The sequence below is a fragment of the Rhea pennata genome, chromosome 1 (assembly GCF_028389875.1).
Source record: "Rhea pennata isolate bPtePen1 chromosome 1, bPtePen1.pri, whole genome shotgun sequence".
Lineage (NCBI taxonomy): Eukaryota > Metazoa > Chordata > Aves > Rheiformes > Rheidae > Rhea > Rhea pennata.
The window spans coordinates 27,272,330-27,295,836 of NC_084663.1; the positions used below are offsets into that span (position 1 = coordinate 27,272,330).

At 39.9% G+C, this 23,507-nt stretch overlaps 1 protein-coding gene across 3 annotated transcripts in view; it reads right to left on the reverse strand.

Annotated features, from left to right (window-relative positions):
* ST7 (suppression of tumorigenicity 7) overlaps positions 1 to 23,507 on the reverse strand; it is a 158,541-nt gene that overhangs the window by 9,730 nt on the left and 125,304 nt on the right. For all 3 annotated transcript variants that reach the window (XM_062566894.1, XM_062566884.1, XM_062566902.1), the window contains 3 exons: positions 20,128 to 20,200; positions 18,483 to 18,585; positions 4,332 to 4,482 (listed from right to left, as the gene is read on the reverse strand). In XM_062566894.1, the coding sequence (XP_062422878.1) occupies positions 4,332 to 4,482; positions 18,483 to 18,585; positions 20,128 to 20,200 (327 nt within the window). The remainder of the gene's footprint in view (positions 1 to 4,331; positions 4,483 to 18,482; positions 18,586 to 20,127; positions 20,201 to 23,507) is intronic.

Below are 23,507 nucleotides of genomic sequence, written 5' to 3' on the forward strand. Positions count from 1 at the left end.
TAGTGAGGCTACACAGAGGTTAAAAAATGCCTTCCTACTGGGACCCAATCATTTGCTGAAGGGACTGGGGAACTCGAAAACCTGTACTGCCACAGTCTCTGAAGTGCACTTTCAGAAATCTTGCTCCACCTTCTTTCTTCTGGAGATAAGAGTCAGTCTAAAGCAGTGAACATCTCATACTGCTGTCATCCTGAAGTTGAGGAAATAGAGTCTGTGTTTTCCATTGATTTTCTGACATGCTGGGTATTTCTTTCTAGTGCTATTTTCTTATCTCAGAATCAATTCAAAGATTTTAGCCAAGTGCACAGAGAAACTGATTTCACAAAACACAGACAACTACTGTGAAGATGTCTCTATCCAAATTAGTTTTCTAAAGTAGGTCAGAGGAACCAGTACCTATTGCTCCTTACCGAATAAAAGGGAGTCTACTGAAATAAAATGCAAACTGCACACTGAACAAGATGGCTACTGCTGTAAGGATCTGTTTATAGTCGTTCTTGGAAAAAGAACAGCTGTTTCTACCAGAAGATGACAGGTCACAGTCATGCTTCTCTTGCTCACTTCCTGGTCTGCAATCTCTCTCTAGGGTACAGAAGATCATAGGATACAAGTGGCTTCTCTTCCTTCTTACCTTCTACTTTAGCATGACATTTACTAGCAGCCTTGGAGACTGAGTGAAACCCAGATTTGAAGTGATCATCCAGGGTGACCCTAAATTTGTAGATCAGGCGTTGCTCAGGGAGTCAGGAGAACAAAATTCTTGTTCTGACACTAAATAGTGAAATTTCAGGGAAGTCAGTTTTTTATTTCCATGAATCTCAAATAGATATTCTCTGATACAGGTATAGCAGTATTTCTTAGGGCTGTTACTACACTTAATAAAATGCATATATTTAAGAGATCAATAGTTATTACAATAACGCTAAGGTTAGTACATAGCAGAAAAGCATCAGAGCTTTCAGCCCCACATTTGTTCCCTAACGTGCAGTCACGTCCTTGCCAGTGACATTATCTGCCAGCCCTCAAGACCCCCACTTCCAGTTTAGTAATGCTACCTGGGCCTTAAAACTTTTGCAGTATTAAACCTCTCCTCTTTATAGTGCCCCAAAGGCCAAGTACGAAGTCAGTAATTTAAGCTTTGTATGATCTTCGTGTGCAACAAACCAAGTGTGTAACAAAAGGGGAGGACTGCTCACTATTTCAAAATCACTAACACAAGTTGTTCGTTCGGACTAGGCTGAATATTTAAACATAGTCAAATCTCTTCTTTCTCACACTGAATCAAAGTAGTATAAATATTCTACAAAAAAAAAAGAGAGAGAAAGGGAGACTTACACTGCTGCTTTTAAGCTAAAAGTGATTGAATGGATTGTGCTGAACTTAAACATAATCATCTTTGACACAAAACCAAATATGGATAATTTACAGCAAAATAATCCATGTAATAGTGTTTTCAGCCATAGAGGAAAGGCCTCTGGTAATGTATATCAGTCTGTGATTGTGTAGGTACTCCTGTGCCTGAACCCTGCAGTATATCTGATCTTGTTTTCTGTAAAGCAATTCAGGCAGCAGTTCATCATTCAACCCTATGCTGGTGAAAGGTACCGTAACACTTTCATCTTCATGCAAAGAATGGGAAATACATGATACAACTTCAGAAATTGAGGCAGTGATGAACAAGCACTTCAGACTCTTTCAGACTCAGTTATGCTTGAAACTAAGACTTTCTGTACAAAGCACCTGCATCAAACCTTATAGAGCAACATTTCACATTGTGTCACTTGGGCTCTTGAGTTGTATCATGAATAGTACTGTGCTTTGACTGATCGAAACAAGAGAGAGCAGGAAACAACCAACATTCCAGTTTGATGATGATGATTATTTTTATAACCTCACTTTTTTCAGTTGTTGAATACAATTTGGAAAAAAACACTAAGTGCTTCACAGTTAAAAAAAATACAAGGACATTTCTGCATAAATTCTGTTGGAGGCTGCCTTAATTAGAAGTGACCTTATTCTCCTCAGAAGCATTCAAGATGTACCCCCAAGTGATTTACTTACTGAAATACAGTACTTACTTAATTCTGCCCAATTCCCACAAGGTTAGAATTGAACAGTATGCACATGTAGGCATTAACTTCCCACACAGAAACTGCTAAAGGGAGTCTTGTGGGTATTTCAAGCACACTAATAGTATACTAAATGACAAGTACATAAATATTTAGAAAGAAAAAAACAGCAACTGACCACATATTGTAGCCTGCTGGTAAAAATTAGGATTTAGTTAAATTTAATTCCTCTACCATGTTTCCATTGAGTTTAACTTACAGTTGGACAGAAATGTTACAGAAACTTTTTGTAAGTAAAGGATGTAAGAGCAATATCAGTAGTTTACTACGTCCATGAAGAATATTACCCACACTGCGATATGGACTGAAAGTTATGATTACTGGTCTAAATCCTGGTGAAAACATTAAAACACGTATTCATAGGTGAGGAAAATCTGAAAAAAATTCTTGAGGCTTGGTGCACTGATCAGCTCTCTCTGAAATTACTATGCAAAACAAATTATGGATTTTTCTTTAGAAGTTATATAACAATTATCATTTACATCTTCACAGGCTTATATAAAAATATGAACTAATGAAGTACATATTCAAATGGCTGTGAAGGTAACAAAGAGAGGAATCAGTTAACTTAGTTAGATGGGGATGCTGTACACTGACTTCAGGCACAGATGACTGGATTTACTACTCGATAGTGAGACTGCAGGGCAGCCAGCCTCCTATGCCAAAGCTAGTCTCTGTAAACAAGCCCTTGAGGATTCCCCTGCCTCACAAAGTACAAGATAGATTCAGCATTCCCTGCAAACTACTGCTCCATAATGATGGGATAATGAGGCCTCATGCTAAAGGATATCTACAAGCATCTGGAAGAGAAGAAACACTACAGAAAGGGAAACCACTGAAAACAAGCCACTAGGAAGAAATGATGACAACAGAAATAATAGTCTGTGAGAAATTACATGGAAAGAGTATGCAGGAAGGACAGAGTAAAACAATGCAGCAGACCAAATCTTCGATGGCCATGGCATGGGTTACTGAGCAGGGCATTCTACATGCCTAGAAACAAAGTGAGTCCTTCTTCAGGAAGCCCACATTGCCAATTAGGCAAGTTCAGGTCACTTAATTCAGTAACTGAGAGAGTAAGTCAAATGACTTTCACAATTAAAATATTAAGTGCATTTCTGTAGGAAATATTGTAGTGACAAACTTTATCTTTCCTAACAAACTTAAATGGGAACAACAAATGTATGAAGGAAAAAAAATGTGGTAGAAAAAAAGGAACATACAAAGAGGGTGGAAGAAAGCAAAAGAAAGCAAAGTTGAGAAAGGGAAATGGGTAATGGTTAGAAAAAGAAAAATCTGTAAAGAAAGCCCACGATGGCAAGTTCTAAATGCTATTTTTTAAATCCTGGGAACCTGAAGAGAACAGTTTTAGGAACAAAGTTAGGTCAGGTTGCTTAGCGCCGTGTTTAGTTGAGAGTTCAGTTGTTCAGGACCTCCAGGGATGGAGGTCGACAAACTCACAGCAACCTGTTCCAGTGCCTCACCACTTTCATTGTGAAACTTTTTTTTGCCTTATGTCTAGAGGGAATTTCTCTTTGACAATTTGTGTCTGTTGCCTCTTCCCCTTCCACTATGCACTTCTGAGAAGAGTCTGTCTTCCATATAATCTCCCCATCAGGTGATTGAAGACAGCAACTGAATCACCTCTCTCCCTCCCCGAAGTCCTCTCTTCTCCATGTTGAATAAAGTCAGCTCCCTCAGCCTCTTCTCACATACCACATATTCCAGTCCTTTAAGAATCCTAGAGGTTGTCTACTGGACTTACTCCAGTTCATGAATAAAAACATCATAAAAAAATGTTTTGGTTTATGGTTTTTACTGCACGTTAATATTTATCTGCTCTTAGGTACTTTTATAGTTTCCAGTGATAAAGCATTCAAAGAATGACAAACAAAACTCTGCAACTCTGCCATGAGGAAGGCAGATTATCCCCTCATTCAGGAGTAAGAAAATAGAGCACAAAGAAGATGGCAAATGTTGTTCAGCGTTATGCCAGGAAATAGAACTTAGGACTTCAAAACTTTTTTTTCCATTAAATGAAGTTTGTATTTTTAGTTTGCATTTCAAATATTTCAGTACGAGTGAGGGTATAACTGACCTCCAAAATTCTCACATACTGTACTTCACCAAAACCTATTATTTTCCCATGACATTCAATGAAAATATATAATTAGCTCATTTGTAAGAAAAAGAATTACTTACTGCCTTCCCATGTACAGTGTAAGAGATTCAATGCCCCCTCTACTCTTTTCCAGTGTTGAAGGTGAAAGAAAGCATATGCTATTGCTTCACTGTCCCCTCTCTTCAGAATATGTTCAGGGGGCAAAATTAAGCTTTTCATTTCTAGTAGATACTGCAATAAAAAAGCAGAATACAATTATTTCAGAGGTAATAAAAAACACAAAAAGCTGCCTGCAATTCTATAATGCACACTGAAAGGTCTATTTCCCTAAAGTACTTTTATTCGTAAGTGTTTCATCAAATGTGTAACATCACCAACTGCACTTGAAGATAATTACTGAATTATTGCTAAAGACTAAGATATGCTGACAGATGGTTAATGCTGTGCTCTTCAGCTGTACTAGGGAAAGCAGGGAGAATTTCAAAATGAGATGTCTCTCTTATCAAAGGAAAAGAAAAAAGGCTCAAAGTAGAACGAAGAATCTAATTACAAGAGCTTTTTAATTAAAACTGTTCATAATAAAATGAAGAAGACATTAAGCAGCTTGATGCATATAGTCTTACTATAAGAAAATAGGCACACAGATCGCATTATTGCATTATTATCAATTACTTATCAGATATATAAGAACGCTAAGGCTGGCAGGCATCAAAGTAGCTACCAATAAGTTACTTACAAGTTTTTTGGTAAGTTTTGTTACTTTGTAACAAATGTTGCGTGTCCCATACAATACCTAATTTTCAGAAAAAAGCATCTGATGTTTAGCTAAATTAGCTATTCCAAATATTTACTGAAACCAGTATGAAAATAAAAAGCACCACTGACTAAACCCACAAACAGTTCTCCCAATACCAGTTCCCTCGTAGCAGAAGGCGAGTGGAAAACTCTGAGGATTCATGCTACAGCAGAAGATAGAGATCCTGAACGTCATCCAAGCAAGGGATCTTTCTTTGCTTTCCACGCCATAGGCTAGATTGCTACCAGTTTGGCAGATGTTAGTTACCTTATCACTGCTGTTACTTCATTTCAGTTAATGGAGGGAAAAGATACAGACTTCCCTCAGCATGCTTTTCAGGGAAAAGAAGGACAGACAGAAATCACATGCTGCTGAACCCATTCCTATTTGTTAGTTTTCCTCCACAAAATGTAACATTTCCCAGTTATGCACCGAATTCCCTTCAATAGAATACAGAAATAGTGCCCTTTTCCAGGATACTCAAGAGCAAATGTTCTCCCTGCTAGACTACTTAATAAAACAAGCAATAGTTAGCAGGTGAGTTGAATAGCACACTCTCAAACCATAACATAAAGACAATTTTGCCTGCAGTGTTTGGATGAATTACAAGGGAGTGATTCTGTTGTCAGAAAGGAAGACAATTATATATAAGGGAGGGAGATAAGATGGCTGCTTTAGCCACCAGGACAAAAGGATAAGATCACAGAAATACTTAGATAAGAATCTACAATATTTAGACAGGAGACAGCTGTTTGGGAGAATTAAAATGGAGTTAAAGATGACACAAGGACTGGAGGTCTTAGAGAGGATGAGTTCTGTCATTAACAAAGTTAAAGTAGGTATGAAGGAAAGTGCAGGTCAATCACCAGCAAAAACATAGTAAGCGTGCAGCCTCTCCACTTTACATTGTGCCTATATACTGTGGCTACCACTGCTCTCTGCTTTGGTCTCGAAGAACAAGGACTGCAGAATCTAAGGACCGACAAGAACTGAATGCAGGCACTCTCTAGAAGCCAACTTCACATCAAAGACGAAACAAAGGTGTGGGTGATATTACCCTCTTCACAGCTCCTGTTAAACACAGAGTTTTGTGAATGACAGTGCAGAGCATGCAATGATGCAGAAGACAGGAGAAAGCCAAAGTGGGAACAAGTACAAGTTAATAAGAATGAAGCTGAGTGAAGAAAGAAGAAGAAATAAATGGGACTTCAGAACTAGTCTTGGAGGAAAGGAAGCGGAAAGTACAAAGAGCAATGAAAATTAAGTAAGATGACACCATGAAGGGCACTGTAGAGCTTTTTGCTCCCCTTTTTTGCTCACCCTTTTGCCTGAAGAAGCCTGGAAAGAGCTAGACAAACAGGTAAACAATTTGAAGAAACCAAGCTCAAAGCAGAGAACAAGTAGCACTGGGGAATAGATAAGTAATTTAAAGAGGAAAGGGAAATCACGCATGTTTCTGATGCAGGTAGCAGTATTAGAAGAGGAAAAGCTCAATTAGTAGCAGGAGTACTCTGTGTGACACTTGGATTTTCTCTAGCAGGTTTAGAAACATCAGAGAAATTTAAAGCAAATGGACTAATGGAAGGAGCTGCAATTTATTTGGCAGGACAGTCTGAGGGTGAATTAAGAATGGCAGAAAGGATGGAATCAAGAGCTGGTAAGATGGAGGGAACTGCCAGTCTACACAGAAATAAGGAAATATGGCTGCATGTTATTAATAAAATAGCAGGTTGCTATTTTATTAATTTAGAACATAACTTTTATCTCCTTTTTTTTTTTGAAAAAGTAGTCAGATAAATTCTCAATAATTCAAAAAAGGAGGAAAAAAAACCCCAAATTCCCCAAATATTTGAAGAGCGGAAAAACAAAACAGGAAGTAATGTCTTATTTCTAGGAGCATTAGGATTAAAATGTATTATATTGATTCTTAGGTATTGCTTGTTACCTACGATTAAAAACAAATCTGGTGAAAATATCTGATGAAAGGCTATATCTTGACACTTGCAAATAATTCTTAGTCCTCTCTCATTTCTGATAATATATACAACTACTTTTTCAGTCTGCATTTTTCTCAGTTTCAAGAAGAAAAAGGTATTTGTAAAAGCTCCTCAAATCAAAAACGGTACACACTCCTCCCTCACTGCTCTACCACAGCTACTTTCCCAAACAAAATTAAGTCCTCTGATCTGGTCTGGTGATATTAAAGAAGGCCCACACCAAGCTGATGGACGGCTCAAGTCCTGCTCAGGCCTCACAGTATCTTTGTTTCGGGCACAAAGGTCAGTTTCACCTTTGGGGCATAAAACTGTCAACTAATTTATTCCGGAGGCATTACCAGTGCGAACGCAAATTGTACATCGCCCCGGAGAGCCTTTATCTGGAACACTCCGTACGGTTCTCATCATCCACACAGCAACAAAATGATCACATCGCACAAGTACAGGAAACAGCTTATCAAAGAAACAGACTTGGCAGGAGGATGCTTGAAGGCCTCTCTTTGTTTAACCTACCTGAACAGGAGTAATGCTTACCAAAAGGTACCCAGATGTATACACAGCTTGATTATTGTATTATGCAAGGAGATATATGGCTCTCCATGAAAATTAGGATTCTCTCGATATCACGGAGTATAATATCCACTCTGGTGTTGCTGTGCTTCCAAGGAGAGGGTAATGGCCCTTAGAGCTTACCTCCTCCTGGAGGTTTGGCTGCCAAGGCTCGGGGCCAACTAGAGACAGTGCAGCCGAGGACGGCTCCCTTGTTTTGGTGCTGGGGGACAGGTTCACAGACAGTGCCTCAGAAGAGCCTCAGAGCTGGCAGACCCATTGCCCAAGGGAGCTGCTTTCAGCTGAGGCTCCACTGTGGGGGGCCTGCCCTGAGCTCCAGCCCTGCTGTCTTGCAGCTGTGCCTGTGCCTATCCAGGCCCGCACTCCGACCCATGGGCTGACTTCCTGGTCTGGCCTCAGCCCCTACTCTGACCCACAAGCTCACTTCCCGATCTGGCCTTGGTCCCGTCCTGCTCATCTCACACGGTAGTGGTGGTGAAGGCCCTGGCAGGCAAGGCCCTTGCCCTCAGCTCCCAGATCCCTAGCTCCAGGGAGCCACTGGCCTGTGTAGTGCCCTGATAGAAAGCACCTCACACTGAGGATTGCCAAAACAGGCTCTTATTAATATGCAGTTTACAGCTGGATAAAGAATGGTCATTCTCTTTTACAGTAATTCTGAGATTTCAATCCTTGGATTCACTCCAAGTCAGGCCACCAACCAGAAGTGACAAATTTCTCCGTAACATAGAATGACTCATCTCTATCTAGCTCCAAGAGAGAGTGGGAACACTGGAAGCTCCATGAGTCCCAGGCAGTGGGGCCTCTTGGAGCAACTATCTCTGGTAGTCTCAATCCAAGCAGTCCAAGGACATCTGACATCTAAAAGCCTTAGACCACATGGATTCAAGGACTATGGGCCAATGTATTCAAGGTTTTATTCTCCTATCAGGTCATGAAGAAGGTTATTATGGAGATGAACGGATGGTGGCTGTAAGCCAGGTAGGCTACTGACACGGGGATACTTGACAGGAAGGGCTGTATCGCAGCAATTTGCTGCATTTCTGGCAGATTGTTACTGAAATCAACACAGTTCCCCTGAAACATTTTGTATCGAATAAACAGGCAAATTCCAGTGAAATGAAACTAAATGAAATAAATCTTTTGTCAAAAACTGTCCGGCCAGCTGCAGTCCTTGTGCTCTTAACGTAACATGTGAACCACATGTCTTGATGGACTTCTGCATGCAACAAAATACTTATCTCTAGCTCTTACATAAAATCAGCCAAAGACATTTGCTAATGTTTTCCAATAAACTGTTACTGCATTTAATCAAAGATACTATACTAGGCAGGCACAGTCTCCTCTTTAGCCATCAATGACTTCAAGGTGGGAATTTGAGTATTTATACTATAATAGTTCCAAAGGCCTCCATCCAGAGTAAAGCCTTGTTCTTACAGACAAATAAAAATGTAGGCTCTACCACAGCAGTAGAACAAACTGGAAAAAGTGAATGAAATTAAAAGAAAAAAAGGTGCGAGGAAAGACAGTGGACAATGATGACAGTACTAAATCCATCTGGCTTTAGAAGAAAACAACCTACACATCTTGATAGATACCCTAACTATAACTTCTTATACACCTGCATTATCTTGGATTCAGCTGTGATCTTTCTGACTGAAGGAATAAAACTTCATTACTTTTTAAATGCTTTGAATACACAGGGAAGACTGGAGCCCTCCATCAGCCTGACAGAGCTCTGAGCCCAAGTACAGTTCCTGTTGCAGAGGGAGTGTCTGGTTATAGGTTAAATATCAAAGAGCCAGCATCACGCAGGCAGGCAGAGATGGCATGCACAACACATCCCCACTCTCTCTGAAGTTATCTTAGAGGATAAATGAACTGCAGTTGTTGTACTTCAGTGATGAGCGGGGAAGTTTAATTAGACCAGAAGTTTAACTAGACCAAGAAACAATACAGGTTCATCACAAGTGTGGAACAAATCACTGTGCCCTCCAAGGCAGAGCTCTCCAAAGATCCCACCTTAGAGAAAACCTCTAAAGGTCTTTCTCCTATGGAGTGCAAACCTGAGCTGCCTCATGCAGCTACACTTATTATTACAATACACGTGCTGAAACATGGAGAGATCATCATGAGGATTCCTTGCTCCTGGTTCTTTGCCTGCCTACTCTGAGGTGGATCTAGCTCTCTCTTTGCACCTCTCCTCTTCAGAGTCTTTTCATTATCTCCCTCCTCATCAGGTCTGTCATACACCTTATTGCCTTTGTTTGTTCTCCCTCCAGGTCTCCAAGTTCAGCCAACAAAACAATCTCCTTTCTTCTTCTGAGCTTTGTATTTTTTCCCTTTTCAGTTGCCTTCTAGTTTTAACCACTTCCTCTTTTCTTTTCTTCTCCTGTTATTTTTTTCTTCCTAAGCAGGCAGCTTTAAACTCACTGGCACCTAAAGGCAATTTAATTACCAAGCCAGGAACAAGGAGACCCTCTACCCAATGTCTCTCCAAGTTGCCCTGTCTGTGCTGAGCATGTTCTCTCTTTTTTCCTGTTGTCTGCCAGCCAACCAATCCTGTTTTCATGTGTAGGGTTGCCTGGCATAATAGAAAGCTGTCCTAATTATGTCCAATACAAACTGCTCCTGTTACTACATGGCTGCCTGTGGCTTTTCCCATCCTCTTCTCCATCCAGCTATCTGGTTTTCAGTAACTGGTTTCTTAAATCATTGCCTGCATGTCCTCACTTCTGAGTTCAACCAGTTTTCTTTCTCTTCCCAGGTTTCTTTATTCCTGTACACCAGGCAAGCTTAAGTACACTCTGGATTTGATTCAGGTGCTTCCCTCCTCTAATGCCACCTGGTTGCAGCAGGCTGCCACGAGAGCTCAGGACAGACACATTGCTGGCTCTGGCATCTACTGCAACCAGAAACTACAGTGATGGTGAGAATCTGACTTGGGCCCAATAGTCCTGGCATCTATCACAACTGCGCTAACTCACGCAGAGCCGCATTAACCTAGGCAATAGAGCTGCAAGGAGATATGCAGGACATGCATGGACTCTGAACAGCCCTCCCTGACTATGGCAAGTGTGAATGGTTGTCAGGTTGGCAGTTTGGATAGGCTGCAACAGGGCTTTCACAGGAGAACAAGGGAATATCTCAGACACTCAGGACTTAAAAAGAGAGGAGAACTCATCATTCACAAAAGAGGGTAAACAAACTGTTTGCAACCTGGCAAAATAATGTGTTTTTTTTCTCTAGTCGAGGCATTAAAAACAACAACATCATCATCTGGGGTCATCATTTTCATTTAGAAAGGAATCAGCTCAGAGAAGACAACCTAGAAAATTTCAGCCAGAAAGATAGAGTCTTAACCAAGTTATGAGCAAATACTGAAGTTGCCCAATGATTTCTGTCTGCAAGAGATGGTTCTATCAGCCCCACTCTACTGCATTCTTTTGGGTTTGGATTCCTATTGTTGTCTTTTTTGTTTTCTGGACTTTCTCATTCCTCACCCCAGACTTTTTCTCCCAAAAATCTATCTTTTAGGAATTACAAAAAATTACAAAAAAGGGAACAGTATTTTTCATGTGTTTTCACAGACTGCTTCTGAGCTGGTTACCTGACACTGGAAAAAGGAAAACAAGAACAATTGCATAAACAGATATTCCTCAGCTATAGCCACTCCATACATCTATGGGAATATACTTTTTAATAAGCATTCGAAGGATGACAATGGAAACTATCTGCTTTGTTATAATGCCAGTAGGCGCAAACAGAACCTATTGTGTTAGGTGCTGTGCAAACATTTCCTGGTTTACATGAAGTGCAACATAATGGAGTTTATATTTCTCATACTTCCTTGAATTGACTGAATACACATTATTTATTTTATTTTATTGACAGCACTCTGGACACTAATTCTCCTCCACTGGGAGAGCTTTTGACATTCCCTATGTAATGAGCTGCTTCAGTGCCCTTTCATAAAATAAATCAACCTATCTCAGATAGGTTTCCTTCCTTTCCTCAAAAGTGCAATTTGCCTCCGAAATTACAGCTCAGGCTGCAAATAAGCAAATAGTCACTCCTGCACCTGTGACAGCACCCCTCCAGACCAGAATATGAGAATTTTACACTATTTGAACAGGAACTCTCTTTCTCCCAATGGGACGAACAGCACAACCTTAATACAGGTCCAAAATACTGGATGCTACATGCACAAAGAAGCCACTTTTAGGTCACTTTACAAGTTCTTGTTGGATTGATGGTAATTAGGTTTTGTCATTTTGCTGGAGAAACAAAAAATAAATCACTGTCTCAATGAACAGTTAAAAACTCTCTTAGATATGTCTGCAACAGTATCTCTGTAATATCACGTGTGCGCAGAACAGATTCATTTCCCATCTGGTATATAAATTTGTTTGTATTATTTGTTTCTATTAGCAACTACAACTTACTAGAAACCATGCAAGCATTCATACACAGCTCTACCCACAAAAAAATAAAAGAAAGAAGAAAGGAAGGAAATGAGAAGGGAGGAAAGATAAAGCAGGTAAAACTTTACAAGTGTTTAAGTTAATGGTTGGTTACATTCCTTTAAGAAACAGTTTACATACAAAACTGGGACTTAAGTAATATCAGTATTTAAGTTGTCTGATTAAATTGCCACAGACTTCAGCAGGTAGTCTCATTAGATCATCTCAAACCCTTGGCTTACACAGCAAACCCATTCAGCTACGTGCACAGCACGCTTCCGGGTTACTTTTAACAAATAGATATATGGACCTACATCTGTTTTCTCTCCCCTTTCACTTTACTGAATAGCTAACATCTTACAAATGACACAAGAGACAGGGCTTTCCAGGAGGAGTTTGAATGCAGGGAGGAAGCCTTGCAAATCAGTTTGGAAAGGGTGTTACACAATTGAGGAACATCCCAGAAACAGCTGTAGTATTTTATCAGCATTAGCTTGGGTTAGCTGCATTACATACAAGCTCCAAACACAATATCACAATATCGATAGTCTTGTGTTTTTTCTTCCATAAACCCCATGAATTGTATACTCTCCATGACCCAGGATGTACTACACTCTTTTCTATACATATCCCTCTAGAATGATACTGATATCCCACCTGTTTAATGACACCTGTCACAAATTGTCAATAAAACCTTCTTGTTTTTAAATGCCTAAATTTCTGAGCAGCATGTTGTCAGACAGTGTCAGCATGCTTCTTTGAGACCAACAATCTACAGTACATAACACTACATTAAAACAAAGGTATACTACTCCCTAGAATCTCATTTAAGACAGATGTTTGAATAAAATGTAGACATTTTATATGCTCACACCAAAAAGAAGCAAAGAGAAAAGCTGATGAGCAATTCATTGGCATACAACTGAACAACTCAAGCTGACCATGAGTAGTATCGATGTGCTCTTGTGGCAAAGGCGGCTAGTGGCATGCTGGACTGCAGAAGGAAGAGCATTGCAAGGAAGCCAAGAGAGGTAATCCTCCCCCTCTATTCAGCCCTGGTGAGGCCACACCTGGAGTGCTGGGTCCACTTCTGGGCTCCGCAGTATAAGAGAAATGTGTACACACAATATAAGAGAAATATGTATGGAGCTACTGGAGTGAGTCCAGTGAAGGGCTACTAAGATGATTAAGAGATTGGAGCACCTCTCATATGAGGAAAGGCTGGGAGAGCTGGGACTGTTTAGCGTGGAGCAGAAAAGAATGACAGGGGATCCTGTTAATGTGTATAAATATATGAAGGGAGGGTGTAAAGAAAATGAGGGCAAACAATTTTTGGTAGTGCCCAGTGAAAGACAAGAGGCACTGGGCACAAACTGAAACACAGGAAGCTTCTGTCCGAATCTAAGGAAAAACTTTTTTATTGTGAGGGTATCCGAGCACTGGAACAGGTTGCCTACAGAGGTGATGGAGTCTCCATCTTCGGAGATATTCAAAAGATGTTTGGACATGGTCCTGGGTAGCCTGCTCTAAGGGATCTTGCTTGAGCAGGGGGCTTGGACTAGACGCTCTCTAAAGGTCCCTTCCAACCTCAACCATCCTGTGGTTCAAGATAAAATAGAGTTAGAGAAAGAGAATGGCCCTGAAGGGTTGAATGAAGATAATTAAGATCTCTAGGCCAGAACTATGGGATAAACAAATGATACAGTTTGTTGCGATTCTTCTCTTAGTGGAATTTATGGCTCTTTGCTTTGTTCAAAGAATTCCAGTATTTTCTAGAGAAGAATTTTGATTTTGCCCATTTGCTCACAAGCATGCAAATCAGATTCACAACTAATAACTGGGTAAACAAAGTTCCATAGCCAGACTGTTTACCAGCATTTTCTATTTTCCTTATCTTTTAGATCTAAGGATGACCAGTTCCTTTTCACTCAAAATCACTTTATAATGGACAATGAACGTATTTACTTATTAGAATGATTTTCAGTGCACCAGTAACTGTAGTTCTATCTTCTTTTGCCAACAGCTTTACGTAGGTACTGAGCACATATATACTGAGAGGACTCCTGGAATCATGCATACATGATGACTTCTATGTGGAAGGTAGGTGTTTTTGCAGGGTTTCTCACCTCTGCGTAACAATGAGAATCTGGGATATTTAAAAATGTTTCTTCTTAAAGGATTCCTACATCTTTGAATTACGTTCAACAGAACGTTTTAAGAAGTATATCTGACATCTGCAACATCATTATGGAGCACTGGACTGGAATCTGGCTATAGATCTGTTAGGGAAAATAACAGCATTGTAAGAATCCAGTGTTTGTTTTACATAAACCTGTATTAGGCCGCAACAGTAGCCCTTTGTTTCTAAGTCCAGCTCAGCAACATCTGTGAAGGTGTTCAGACTGTATTCCCTGCTTTCCCATTGTCTCACAATCTCATTAGCAAAGATTTGCTATTTCCAGTTAAATGTCTCTAAAATGCAGAACATTACTGAATAGTAATAGCCCTTTCATGTGATGATTCTAACTATAACAACTTGTACTTAAAATGGCAAAACCTCATTCTAACACAAAACAGAAATATATCGAACTTTTTAAGTTCTCGTCCTAATACTTCAGAGGGTTGTCATCAGTGGCGTGGAGTCTAGTTGGAGGCCTGTGGCTAGTGGTGTCCCCCAGGGCTCAGTACTGGGCCCCATTCTGTTCAACTTTTTCATCAGTGACCTGGATGAGGGGACAGAGTGCCTCCTCAGCAAGTTTGCCGATGATCCCAAGCTGGGAGGAGTGGCTGATCCACCTGAGGCCTGTGCTGTCATTCAGAGAGACCTGGACAGGTTGGAGAGTTGGGCAGAGAGGAACCTCCTGAGGTTCAACAAGGGCAAGTGCAGAGTCCTGCACCCAGGGAGAAATAACCCCACACAGCAGTACAAGCTGGGGGCTGACCTTCTGGAGAGCAGCTCTGCAGAGAAGGACCTGGGAGTGCTGGTGGATGACAGGTTGACCATGAGCCAGCAATGTGCCCTTGTGGCCAAGAAGGCCAATGGTCTCCTGGGGTACATTAGGAAGACTGTTGCCAGCAGGTCGAGGGAGGTGATCCTGCCCCTCTACTCAGCCCTGGGGAGGCCTCATCTCGAGTACTGTGTCCAGTTCTGGGCTCCCCAGTACAAGAGAGACATGGAGCTGCTGGAGAGAGTCCAGCATAGGGCTACGAAGATGATCAGAGGGCTGGAGCATCTGCCCTCTGAGGAACGGCTGCGAGAGCTGGGCCTCTTCAGCCTGTGGAAGAGAAGCCTGAGGGGGGATCTTATCGATGTCTACAAGTACCTGAAGGGAGGGTATCAGGGGGATGGGAACAAATTCTTTTCAGTTGTCCCATGTGACAGGACAAGAGGCAATGGGCAGAAACTGAAGCACAGGAAGTTCCGCCTGAACGTGAGGGGGAATTTCTTCCCTGTGAGAGTGACAGAGCACTGGAGCAGGTTGCCCCGACAGGTTGTGGAGTCTCCTTCTCTGGAGATCTTCAAGGCCCGCCTGGATGCAACCCTGTCTAACATGCTCTAGGTGACGCTGCTGAGCAGGGAGGTTGGACTAGATGATCTCCAGAGGTCCCTTCCAACCTTACTCATTCTATGATTCTATGATAGTATATATAGTTTTCTCTCTAATATGATAGTTCCCTATTTTCAAGCCTTCTACTAAGAACTCTGCAAATGCTTTAAATAATTTGTCAACTTTATAATTTATTTTTCCCTCAGTCTGAACAAGAGACTTATTACAGTGTTTGATAAATCAGTTTTGTGGCACTGTTAGATTTTTTGTGACATTGCTTGCTAAAACTTATCTCCATTTAAGAACAAACTGGATATGACTTCAATCATAATTGAGCTGGAAACTAAGGCATAAAATTCATAGAATTTACGCTCTGCGTAGAATTATAACCACAAAGACATTACAGCCACCTTAATATCCTTTGGCTAATAGAAGAAAGAACACGAGTGTGAAATTAGCAGTGCTGTATGTTAATCTGTATTAGGCTACACTGTTTCAATGTTAAAATATGAAGTAACTCCCCCTGAGCCTGCTTCCTTTACCACCTCATTATACTGACAATTTATACATCTCACAAAGGTTTTCAATTTCAAAAATATAGACTCTGAAAAACCGGGGGAATCAATTAATGATGTGAACTAGATTGAAAAGCTCAGGAACTTAAATGAGGTAGAGGACTGAAGTTTCTTTAAATCAGAAATAGAAAAAATAATGTGAAATTTGCATTCCACAGTTGGGGCTACCTGTCAAAAAGAGAGATTCTGTCTTTTAATTAACAGTCACCTTAACAGAAATTGGGGAGTGTGCAGAGGGTCACAAGGGATAGACGAAAAGACTGATCTGCAAGCAAAGCAGTGTCTTGGAGCTCTGAAAGCACAGAAATTATGGTTTAACTGCAGCTTAAACTAAGTCAGATTTTGCAAAGGAAATGAAGGCTGATAAGTATAAACAGAAAACAGGGAATAACGGAAAAGGTAGTACATGAAGACAGCTTCAGTTTCATGGTAATGTTGAAATTGGGGACAATAGCAGGATGAGCATTAGGAATGCATATAGAAGTGGAAAACCACTGCAGCCAGTAATCTCCATCTCTGAACAGGAAAAGAACTGGCCCTGAAAATAACCAACCTGGCACTAACGACCTAAAACAAAAAAACAAAACGAGAATAAAGTGATGTTATATAATGTATGTATGTAATTCTCTGTAAAAAGAAAAGTAAATGCAGTATTGCTTATTTAATAAGGAGGGAAATAATATATGTTAGTATGGACTCATTAGTGTGCCAACTTTTAGAAAAGCTATTGAAAGAAAGAATGATCAGAAGCATGCAGGTAAGTGAGGAAAACAGAATAGGCTCCCAAGGACAGCTCATGCCAGGCTAAACTTGTATTTTTGCTTTGCAAGCTAGTCCTCCACTTTTTTCTTTTTTTTTTTTTTCCTTTTTTTTCTTTTTAGAGACAGAAAGGATACAGTACTCTGTCTGGGCTTGTGTAAAACATCTGGAAAGTTTCACCCAGAGGAGGACTGGAATAGAGAGGCAAAGAGGCAACCAGCTAGAAGAGAAGTATCAATGATTGTGTTTGGACAAGAACCCAGGAGGATGGAGAAAATAAAACAGTTCCTCGGGAGCAGTTATGGAACCAAACTGTACTTAGTATCTTCTAAACAGCTTGGTGCAAGAGTAGAGATCAGCTAATAATAGAAATGCACTCATCTCACCTAAATCTTGTTCTCTAAAATTCAGGCATTTACTTGAAAACAGTCAATGCAGAGAGGCACCTTGAAGGGAAAATCTGTATAGAGGAGATGTCTAAGATAGCTCCTTTTTATTTTTGCTGAAGCCCAACTTTCAGGTAGCTAAACCATGCTATTTAGTGGCTGGCATAAGACATGTATCTTACAGACAAAATGCTTAATTTCTGACATACATGGGGAAGAACTTTCTGCCATACATATGTACATACAGTTGAGATTTTTTTTCTTTGGACCAAACTTAGTGTTCAACTGTGACTGATATGTAGGGTCCCTGTTTTAACACACCTCAGGCTTCTGCTCCCCAGTGGATGCTGCTTGCTTTCAGAGTGCAATACTGGACTCACAGTAGGTTTGGGGGCTGAAGTACAGAGGCAGATCTCTGAGGGTGAAAAAGCATCTGCCCTTAATGTGTCTTTCTTTACTGTGAACCTACATACTGCAGTACTGAGTAACAGGTGAGAAAATAATAAAATACATTAACCCTTAGTAACCAAGAGGCAAGATTCTTATTGCTGTGATATGTATCTAGGGAGGGGATTAGGGAATTAGAACATAAATCTCTTTTCTTACTGAACTTCGTAGTTTCAGCGATTCTTCATCCATGAGCTTTAAGTTTTCAGAGCTTAATGACAAGGTAATGCATAAGGCATTACTAATGCAATTTATATGAAGCATATCAGGAACTCCAAAGCTAGGTTCCTTTGTATAGCATCCTGAAAATACATTCTTACGCACAATCTTTAAAACAAAGACAATATGCTATTTTAAACTAGATCTTTTATGACTATTGTGTAAAGAATAATCTATCTCTATGTAGACTTCTGTCCTGTAACATAGCATCTGGTGATGCCTGCTGCCCCAATCCAGTATGTAACTGTTGCCCACAACAGAAGACTCACTGCTGTTAAAATTTCAAATTGCAAGGTCCGTAGCAGAAGGCACATAATGGGAAATCCCAAATGAAAAAAACTGTGCATGCTATCTGCTTTTTTCCCTCACCATTGTTTGCTCCCATTTCCACAACATCAACTTGTTAATCTAACAGAAAAATCAGGAGCTAGGTCTTCAACTGTGTTAACTCTACAACATTTTCTCCATACTCACTTTTGGCACATGTGGATTAAATTCTACTGCTCTGTGAATAGCTTCTACTGCATTCATCTCTGCTGTACTCAGCCCTCGCCTTGAGGCAGCCTCTGGAGAAAATCTACAAAAGTAAGGACACAAACACATTAGGTCAGAAATGTTAGCAAGTAAAAATCAGAAAAGGAATCTAGACCATGGGCCCATGTAACCAGACTGAGCCAATTTCCTATGCTCTCCAAAGTTCCATAGTAAGTGGAAACTCTGAGTGACCTATTACATCAAGGCCAATGAAAATCCCAGCAGAAGTGGAAAGCGTATTTGCATCTAATCATAGCAGGAAGTCAGTTCAAATAGTCAGTACTTTCTCTGTCACTAATCTAAATTTGCTCTATGTATCTTTCTAGGGGGCATATTCAAGGCAGAAATTGCAGAAAAAAGAAAAGTAAAAAAACCCAATGCCAAATAATTGCTGAAGAGTTTCTATTAAAAATAGATTTGGGAATGTTTTAGGGAGGTTCCCAACCCAATGCCCCTGGGTCAGGTTGGGATGGAAGCACGATGCAGCAGCAGTAGTGGGTGGTCTACTGGCCACAGCACCATTTAGGGTAGCATGCCCAAACTGTGGGCAAATCATCTGCCCCAGTGAATGAAAAACCAGACCATGCAATCTCTTTCTCACCTCACACCCCACGGCTAACTCCAGAGCTGTACTTGGCAGGCAGACACCACAGGGAAAGCTGTGACAACCTTAGCCCTGCCCTCCCAAGCTGGAGTCGCTGTGTAGGGAGGAAAGATGTTGCAGTAGGTACTGGCGATCTACAGGATAAAAAGAATGAAAGAAAATTACTTAGATCTTGATGTGTACATACACTTTAAAAGCAAAAACTGTCAGGATGCAGTTCAGAAAACGGCTTTCCACTCTACTTGCTTTCCTACTTTAGGGAGGCATTCAACCCTCAGGTGCACAGACACAACTCCTGCCTGGGATTTGTGTGAAGGCACCTGAGAGCAGAATCTGGATATTCGGGCTCCATCTCACAAGGAGCTGAGCAACCTTTCAAAGTGGGCCAATGCTCTCAAGTCCACCGGCATCAAGTAGATGTGCTCAGCATCTTGGAAAATTGAGACCCAAGAGAAAAACATAACAGGAATGAGCGGATACTTGTGTCTCTAAAAATATGAGCACCATCTACCTGTCAGAAGCCCTGACATAGTAACGCTAAATCCACCTGCTGCTATTTAAGTAAATGAACAATCTTCTGACAGCACTTGTAGAATAACATTGCTACCACTGTATCCACATTTATGTGTTACCTTTTGGGGGTCAGTTTTATACAAAGTGAAGATGTCCAGCCACACAGCACCTTTTAGTTGCATCTTCATTATACTACCCAGGAAGCCACTGCTCCCCAGATAGTATACTTAAGACTGAAACACAAATTGAATATATGCTATTTCTCTTCTTTTCTTCTGTAATATTTGAAGTGCAATGTTTGGTCAATAGAAATTCTTCTTATATATAAAGTCATTACGCGAATTTACTGCAGGATATAATTCTCCTGCTAACCCAGCAGATTGTTAGGGTGTGGGCTCGGCAGATCAGCTAAGAGAAATCTTCAGTTAAATTAGGATTTTTGCTGGACAGTGGTTCTTATGCACTTACTTGTCAGAGACAGCTCTGGCTTTGAGCAATGCAGCTGTGTAACATATTGTTGCTGATTTTGGTAAGCTTATATCTGTTGAAAAGAAAGAAAAAAGTAAACATCTGAACTCTTAAAAGCCTGCAGAAAGAGAAATGTTTGACTGATACTTCAACACAGTGGGCATTTATTAAGAAAAAAAAACACTAAAAAAAGGGAAGCATGAAATCGTCAACTGACTTGAGTACGTTCTGCTCTTGGCCATGTAATCCCATGTCACACAGATTTTAGATTTATATCCAAGCAATGATCACTGGAACTGCTCTTTAAGCAGCAACTGAGTTAATTAGAGAACTAATTTAAAGTCTGGCATGACAGGGATATAATTAAAGATTTCATTACTTCATACATAAATGCTTAGGTAACGTAGAAAACATGAATTTTTTCCATAATTCACAAAATAAGAAATAGCAGAGGGCAATCTTATTCCCTTCATTTGTTTTCACTCGAAAGGAGTTTAATATAAATACATGGCAGCTATATATGTTAAGCCAGCTATTGAAGTAATAACAGATTTGACATGCAAGCAAACAACCAATAAATGTACTGCAGTTAAGGATTAACAGGAAAATAATGTGTTTTGCTTTTTATGGGAATCTTGGACCAAAATATTCACCAGTCAGTCTTTGGCCATTTTATGCTGTACCAGAGACACAAAGTAGCCATAAATCTGACTTAATTAATTAATTCAACTTTATTTATACTTGCTTTCTATCAGCAGATTGGTACAAAGTGTCCAAAGTGTAGAAATAAATGCTGCTTAACAGACTTTGGCAACAGATTTATTTCCATTGTAATGCAGAAGAACTGACTTCCACATTAGTAATTTAACAGGTACGTATTACAAAATGCCTGAGATACTCTGGCATTTAAAAGTTAAAGATAAGTTTTCTTTTTTTTTTCTCATGTAACTGTTAAGTGCTGGATTCTTCAAACACTTCCGCACACTGCCTGCTACCAATGAACTAGTAAGTAATAAGAAGCATTTTGCCCTGAGATAACGTTACATTGGCTTCCTATTGCATCTACATCACCTAAAATACAATCAGCATACTAAATTCAAGGCACTGGACTAAGCCCTCTGTAAGACCGGAGGATGGTCATCTGGAATATTTTTCTAAGAAACTATTTATCCCTGTGTTTGTCATTAAATGCAATTAGGAATATGACAGGTGACGATTTATGGTATGGCTTGGTAACACTACAGGTTAAGAGAAGCTTGTGATTTACCGAACCTCTGTGCCTTGCAAGACAGGGCTCCTAAAAAGAGTTAAAAGAGGACAAGTAAGTCATCTCACTGGTCACCATTCTTTATTTATTAACAACCAGTGTGCAACCAAGCTGAACATTTTCTGTTAGACAGATAATGGTGTCAAATGACTTATGCACTTTAAAAAGGTACCTATTAAATTCTCTATGTTGTTTTTATATGCACCTGTATTTCAAGTATGAGATGTAAAGATCTTGTTGGAGGTTCGACTATAATATATTCCAACTATAATATCACCAGACTATTTAACTGAAGTGACTGAAGTAATTAAAATCAAGAGCATGCAGGGTAGTCTGGGTGATAGATTTGTTAATTACTGCACTAATAGAAACTACAAAAATATATCTGAGAACACTTTAAATGTTTTCTCCTCCTGTCATTTATAAGCACCTCCAATAACCCTATTTAGACCAGGTTTTCCTTAATATTATATGTTAAAATCTATTTCCACTAAAGCGATCTTTCTCAGGACGTATCAGTCTCTGTCTTTTAGTACAAATTTTGTTATCAAATCATAGATATAGTGAAAGAGTCTGACTCTTAGTCATGCACATCACCGTAGTCATCTCTGCAGAAGGAACAGGATTTTTCAAGAGAACATTGTGTTGGAATCTGATCATCCATGGTCAAGAACAACAAAAGTAAACAAAAAGACAGCATCGTAATGTAATCAATGTCTTGTATCAATCCAAATGAAATAAAGTCTGAGAGAAGATATAGCTGTTCCATACACCCTGGAACACCAGGAAAGGAGAAGTGCTGTTTATGTAAAGGACAATGTTGACAGAAGAGTAAACAGTCCAGAATTAAATTTAGGTTGGAGACTAAAAGAAGTTTTCTAAGAAGTCAAGGTTGGGGCAGATATCCAGGTGGAATAATGGGGCAAACAGAATAGCTAATTTTAGGACAGAGCTTGCTCAGCTCATGGAAAGGATAATATCATGTAGTGAATGTAACAGCAGGGAACCTGACTCACCCAGGAGGCCTCTTCCAGTACTATGCTTCTAATGAGCAAGCAGCAATTATTTGAGGATAATACCTAGAGTCCCCTGGCAATGCACAAAATACATACAAATGCTCATGTTTATGTTGCTGTGGAGATAGTGATCTCCCTTAGTAGGTCCATGCCTGCTTCCCCTCTGCGTTTTGTTTTTTTGCTTGCCTTGAATTAGACCATAAGTATTTGGCTCTGTTATATCCTGGTCTGACTGCTGTTAAACTAAAATCTTTATATAATATAGGTTTCATTTCCTAAACCGAACCCTCATATTTTAGAGAGCAGCACAGAGAATTATGTCTGGTTACAACTTGAATTTAGCATGGGAATCAAGTCTAAACTAGCCCTAGGAGATAACTCTTCTGTCAGGAACCAAAGTGAAGGTTTTCATAAATGAGTGTGTCCAGCTCTGTGAGCCATCTGGCAAAATATCTTCACATATACTGTTTCCCACCCTCCTGTGATTACTCGTGGAGCTCCCACAATGTGCTGAAATATGTGACTGCTATTCTGTTGTCAAAATCATCAGGACATTTTTGCCTAATAAGAACTGACGTGTCAATCTGAAAAAGAATCTCCTCCTTCCTTACTGCTTGTATCTTTAAACAGAATACAAAATAGTCTAGACTTAATTTATGAGCATTTTCTTTGGACTAGCCCCAGTCAGCTATAGGGAGGGTTGGGAAAGTGAATTCTTAGAGGTGGTTTGCTTTGGAAGAGATTGCTTGTGACAGCGAACTAATGGAAAGATGCTGTGGATAGAGATTTGCAACTATAGTATCATTACTTCCCTGATTTATGGTAGCATTCAGAATATGCCATATGCTGCCTGAATAGGTCATGGGATCTATTGTTCTCACGAAATAGCCACTAAAACAGGAAATGATGAATCTGGATATGGTGCAACTTCCCCTGTCCAAATCATCAGGAGTCTCTAAATGTGAAAAGACAGGCAGGTTGCAAATATTTTAGTTATTAGTAAATAGGAAATCTAAATCACTAATCAGAAGTTATTCTCTATTTTGTCCCCAAAGTGTATTTTATTTCCAAGTCAACAGTATAGATTCCTATGGGCT